Source organism: Epinephelus lanceolatus, chromosome 10 (assembly GCF_041903045.1).
Source record: "Epinephelus lanceolatus isolate andai-2023 chromosome 10, ASM4190304v1, whole genome shotgun sequence".
Lineage (NCBI taxonomy): Eukaryota > Metazoa > Chordata > Actinopteri > Perciformes > Serranidae > Epinephelus > Epinephelus lanceolatus.
In genome coordinates, this window is record NC_135743.1 from 33,694,604 (window position 1) to 33,700,601 (window position 5,998).

Below are 5,998 nucleotides of genomic sequence, written 5' to 3' on the forward strand. Positions count from 1 at the left end.
CCATAAGTGGTACTGTGATACACTGCATTTGGAGACAAAGTAAGTGGCACTTCATTCAACCACATACAAACAAAACCCACTATTGCTGAGTGTGTTTGCTTCAGGCAGAACACATTTATAATTACATGTACAATATAGTAAATGTATCAATTTAATACGTTCTTGAACAACAAAACAACCCATCAAAATTAAGAATGGAACAAACACACTGGGGTTGCTACTTAACACATATAAGATGCAGTTAATACCAGCAGGAGGGATGGCCAATGTGTTGATGTGAAATAGGGCTTTTAAAAAACTGTATGATCCCCTGAGGGGAGGTGAGAGGTCAAAGTCTGCTCCAGAACTGACTTTAATATAATGTATTAACCAACACTGCCTCTCTGTGGTGGAACAGAGTATTGCATATAACGAAGGCGTAGGAACCAATGCACAAATCTGTGTTTCCGCTCGGAATGTTATATCTGATGGAAAAAGCTGTGAAATCAAAATCCTGTCTTTTTAAGCGACACATCAAATGTGACTTTGAAGCTAAATTACCTTTAACCGTTAAGTAACCGCCGGCCTGTAGCTGAGCTCATAGCGGTTGTGTGTTTTTGAGATGGTTGTCGTTAATGTCGCTGCTGTTTTCAGCGTCAGCTAACGTTATTTACTCATAACTTTGTCATATACGCCACACAGTCTGGCGAGGTAGACTTCTTTCGTTTGCCCCTCTCTAGCGTGTGAGTAAATATTCATTAAGGAAGTTACCTAGCTAACTGCTGACTTATTGTTTACAGCGGTATAAGTTGTAACGTAGCTAGTAACGTCACCGCAGGAACACCTGCTAACGTTACATGAACGTGTTATACTTTGCAGCGCCAGCTTGACTTCACACTGGAGGCTTTAATACTCTGTTTATTGTATCCTTGTAGGTGAAAGACTATGAGTAAAGAGTCCAGGATGAAGGCAACCGTTAACCAAAAGCTGACTGAGATGGGGGAGCGAGAGAGGTGAGATACAACAACACCAGTGTTGGTTTAAGCTGTGCTGCGTTATAATAACTCAGCTCTGTAGTGGGGTTAAGGGTTACTAACAATCACGTTATTTATTTTAAAGGGTAAACGTGAGGAAGTAACTTGGCTTTTTGCTTGGTAGAGTGTCTATAGGTGCAGTAAAGTGTAAGGAAGATGTGTTACATTCTGCTCTGTCACTTGGCCATATCCATGTGAGATATGCCACTGTATGTGTGATAATCTCTACATATTAGTTAAGACTGAGAGTTTGTCAGCTCTTACAGGGCAGAAGCATGCCTGTTATATGTTCAGCAGGTGAGGAACTAAAGCCCTGTTTCAACCAAGCAGTACTGTACGGTTCAGTTCAGTTTAGTTGCATTTTTTTCTGTTTCTACTGTGAAAAGTTGTGGATGGTACCAATGGAGCTGCTCTGTACTGTCCCCATTTTGCTCACCCCCCCTGTTGGGGTACCTTGCACACAGATCTGGTACTAAAAGGTGGAGCCGTGAACACTGCAGTGTGTTGATTGGTCAATAGAGAACGTCACTCTTGCTCAGGGCTGAGTTGTGGCTGGTATTCTAACCACTGTTCATACCAAGACGAGTCTTACATGTATTAGTACTGTAAACTATTACTATAAAATTGAAAGGATGTGGGGCGTCGGTGGCTTAGTGGATAGAGCAGGTGCCCCATGTACAAGGCTGTTGCCGCAGCGGCCCGGGTTCGAGTCCAGCCTGTGGCCCTTTGCTGCATGTCATCCCCTCTCTCTGTCCCCCTTTCACACTTGGCTGTCCTGTCCATTAAAGGCAAAAATGCCCAAAAACATATCTTAAAAAAAAAAAAATTGGAAGGATGTTTTGCTGCCCCTAGCAGCAGCTGTAGGCTGAGAAAAAATAACTTAATTCACAAGTATTCACTAATACTGATAATGTCATGAATACTGAGCCAATGTGGCACCTTGAGACACACAGCCGCTCCATCACACCATCATTTTTCTGGCAAGCAGAGAAGCATCACTCTGCATTATTTGAATAGTGCATAGATCATTTGTTCACAAATGGTGTGCCATGAGATTTTGTGATAACCACACATAGTTAATGCAATATTCTGGGCCAATATAACTGGGCCTATATAAAAAAATATGAATTCATTTTTAATTGACTGTATCAGTATGTTGTGCTCACCCATTTCCTGATAAAGAGGCAAACTCTACCTTGAAAATTGTAATTTGATTTAATTTAAAAAACCTTCACGGGGAACCTATTTGTCACGTGTGTGACACATCTCATTATCTTACATTATTTCCTGTTTAAATTTATGTGTTATTGGTGATTTGAAAGTTAAAAGTGAATTCTTGAATCATTTTCTTAATAAAAATTTCACGAGTAATGGTTTGTTGTCAGCTGTTACTTGATAGTAGTAAATAACAAACATTTGTATTGTGATTAGAGTTACAACACACATTATAAAAGGGTTTTGTGCACAGATAGAAATACAGGTATGCCTTGAGATTTTGGCTTGCCTTGGTCACACAAAGTTTAAAAAAACACTGATGTAGATTAATGTCAACACAACAGAGAGAATGGCATATCAGGGCCAAAATAAGCAGTGTTGTAATAAAGATGAAGAGATTGTCAGCTGTTATTATGAACCAAGTTTGCATAAGACAGAAACCTGTCTTATGAAACCCAAATATACATGTGTTTGCATCTTATTGACAGACTGAAGGAGTTACTGAGGGCAAAGCTCACTGAGTGTGGATGGAAGGACCAGATGAAAGCTCACTGCAAAGGTAAAAATCACTGTCCTCGGACATATTTAGAGAGCTTAACTTAAAACTGTCATTTTTACCATACCACACAAAACACAGCTATTTACAAATTCTACAAACATACGCAAACCTTACACAGGACCAGAAAATACTACTGACCTTATTTTGACAATATTACAGACAGTAACAGCAGGTTCTAACTTGTTTTTTTTTTCTTGTTTTTTCCCATTGTGAGGCTTTACTCGTGTTTTCATGATGATCACAATTTCAAGTTTTAATACAGAACTCTCCAGCTGTAACCACAAATAAAACACAAAAATGATTAAATTGCTCCAAATTGCAGTAAAACATCAAGAGCTTTCAGAATGGACATAATTTAGGACATAACAAAGTACATATGTATTTGACTGTTGGAGCTTAAGTGCAAGGGTTTTGCTGCACAAGCTGCTTCGAGCATTTATTTGTTTTTTGTTAAATATCTTCTTTTTTTTTTATCTTTTTCCAGAAGTAATTAAAGAAAAAGGCTTGGAGCATGTGACTGTGGAGGACCTGGTGGTAGAGATCACTCCTAAAGGAAGAGGTATCTTCACCTAAAAAACACGCAGTACAAAACTGTCGCTAATTTGATTTTGTGCAGCTTTTATGGCTGCGCTGTTCTTATTTTTCCTGCTGCCTACACTGACTTCAACAAATCCACATTAAAGACTTCACATTACCCTAAAAGACAACATTGTAATGTCAGTAATATACTTCCATTGCATTTTATTTAGTGTACAGTTGAGTTAAAAACAGACAGACTTAGGTATTAGCAACCATTTTGCATCCATCATAGATGACAGAGAGCTGCCAGTAACTTCACTGACACCAGCCTCAACAGGAAATGTTTTGTTTTCAGTAAATGAATGTGGGTGTGAGCATGGACACAAGTTATGCAGTAACATTTCATCTGTGTGAAAGAATAAGCCATAGTCATGGATATGTCTCTCTCTCTTGCAGCGTTGGTGCCGGACAGCGTCAAGAAAGAGCTCCTCCACAGAATAAGAGCCTTCTTAGCTCAGCATGCCACATAATTAAGATTTTAAACATTTCCTTAGACCGCCTGCCTATACTCTCATCATATAGAATATTTTTAATGGTTTGATTTACTTGAATCTTAAAGATACTTTTTTCATTATCTTGATATTTTCAGAGACATACTGACACGTGCTTGGCAATATGTTTGTGTGATTTTTCGATTTCTGTTACTACAGTTATCACGGATTTGTTAATGCACTTACATTGCACGCTAGCTGTCCTTTGTTAAAGGGATGTGCTGTAAAGATAAAGCTTTGGATTTGCTGAACAACAATCATTTTCAAAAATGTAAAAACAAACAGTAAAATATATGACGTAAATAAATAACAACAATAATATGTTTGAATAGAGGCTTTTTTCTGTCCTGACTTCATTCTCTCCTAATTATAACATTTGCATTTCTTGTTTTCAGTCGGCATTTTATTGCATTTTTAAGGTGGTATTTAGTGGATACACAGAGATGGGTGGACCATTTAGAGTTTTGATAGTTTTTGCAAAATATGCTGTCAGTTTATCTGTACACTGTTACAGTACACACAGTAAAATATTAATTTTAATGGACTGATTTCACATCCCACTTGTATGCAGGTAGGCTGTGTAATCTTTATATGTTGTTGCAGAAATGTCACTGACCAACAGTCTTTTGTTGTTTAAAGGGCTGCTTTGCTCTTTATAAAGAATGTGTTAAAAACTGGGCAATTAAGTATCACTCATCTTTTTTTTTGTAGCATCTATGTTGCTTCCACGTTACCATTTAAAGTTTACAAACAATGTGAATACAACCATCCAAGGAGCATGTGAATGCACCATTGGCCTTAGCTGGCTCAGGTCTTGACTTGAGTCTGATTGAATTAGTCCTAGTTCACTTACCGTAGCAGGCCACATGAGCATTACCCTGTGATAACAGTGATCAATCAATCATTTATTTGTCACATGGAATTATTCAAAGTACTTGAAGTTGGCAACTTATTCAATGAATGATACAAATCCAGTGAAATGTGATCCCATCAGCTCCTTTAACTTGTTCACTGTAATTTAGTCATTTTTTGCAGCTCTATACATTGTTGGCTGCTGCTTTGTAATTGTCTATGCTTCCGGATGGTTCTAGTAATCCATGCTTTATACAGCAGTGATCCACAGCAGGAATGGGACAACACCTCACATTCCCAATGTCACACCAGTCCTAATTCATCAGAGTTCTCTGCCCTGCCAGATTGGCATAAAGAAAAAGAGTCTCCTGGTTTAATGGTGCTGTGGATCCGTTGGAAACTGATGTGGCATGGAGGTCATCCAGTTTATTTTCCAATATCTGTAAAGTGGATAGCAGGATGCTATACTTCAGCTGGTGCCTATTCTTCTCCATCTTTTCCTTTATGTTTACTGATGTTTACATTTGAAAACATCGACCTGGTTAGCAGAAGTAGCAGGAGGAGAGTTGACAAACTGGTGAGTTGATTTGATTTGATTTCCTCATCCCGATGAGTGACTCGCAGCTGCACGCCACCTCCATCCAAAGCCAACCACAAAAAGCACCATTAAGACTTGCAAAAAAAACATAAGAGCATAAATTTAGCATAAATTTAGTGGTGCTGACAGACAGGCGACTGGAAGCGTCCATGTCTACGTCATAAGCACTCAGATGTTCGACAAGTGGACCTGGTGCGTAGTGGACGCTGAGAAGAGTTGTCTGAAGCAATTCATTCGTTGCCCATCACCCATACATAAATGCTGCTTGTATTTTGTACAATTATAATGCAATCCAACTTGAAAATATTATTAATGCAACACTTGAAAATGTTTAAGTTTATATGATGACAGCAACCATGCTGTCTCCATTTGCTTATATAATGGAAGAATGTAACTTGACATTGTATGAATTTCATTTCAAGGTAAAAGTTCGAATGTTATCTGGTCCATAAATAAAGCCTTAGATGTCTGTGAAGTATTTGCACAACAAAAAGTCTTCATGCTTGGTGTGAAAGAGTCAGTGTTATTTAATTTACACAGAATTATCTCCACTAGAAATAGTGTGCAAACGACTTATAGTTTTTGTTCCCTTCAATATTCTCTCTCCAGCTACACTAGACGTTCCTCAGTATAAAATCTCCCGAGGTCAGGCATCGACCAGGCATCTAAGTTGAGCTTGTATGTGTTTTGT

The 5,998-nt window shown here is 38.4% G+C and overlaps 1 protein-coding gene across 2 annotated transcripts; it reads left to right on the forward strand.

Annotated features, from left to right (window-relative positions):
- The first annotated feature begins 411 nt into the window (after positions 1-411).
- Positions 412-4,186, forward strand: eny2 (ENY2 transcription and export complex 2 subunit). 2 transcript variants are annotated; one of them, XM_033640228.2, is made up of 5 exons: positions 412-548; positions 915-992; positions 2,717-2,787; positions 3,272-3,346; positions 3,763-4,186. In XM_033640228.2, exons 2-5 carry the CDS (start codon positions 925-927, stop codon positions 3,834-3,836), a joined length of 288 nt encoding a protein of 95 aa, XP_033496119.1. In that variant the 5' UTR covers positions 412-548; positions 915-924; the 3' UTR covers positions 3,837-4,186. The 2 variants fall into 2 exon arrangements, with proteins under 2 accessions (XP_033496119.1, XP_078028076.1); XM_078171950.1 differs by having other exon boundaries at positions 446-720.
- Positions 4,187-5,998: the final 1,812 nt, after the last annotated feature.

Excerpts from the sequence above, each read along its gene's own strand:
- eny2 (XM_033640228.2), top strand. The coding sequence starts at position 925 with ATGAGTAAAGAGTCCAGGATGAAGGCAACCGTTAACCAAAAGCTGACT. Across the intron at positions 993-2,716 it reads GAGATGGGGGAGCGAGAGAG|ACTGAAGGAGTTACTGAGGG; the intron begins GTGAGATACAAC and ends TCTTATTGACAG. Across the intron at positions 2,788-3,271 it reads GATGAAAGCTCACTGCAAAG|AAGTAATTAAAGAAAAAGGC; the intron begins GTAAAAATCACT and ends ATCTTTTTCCAG.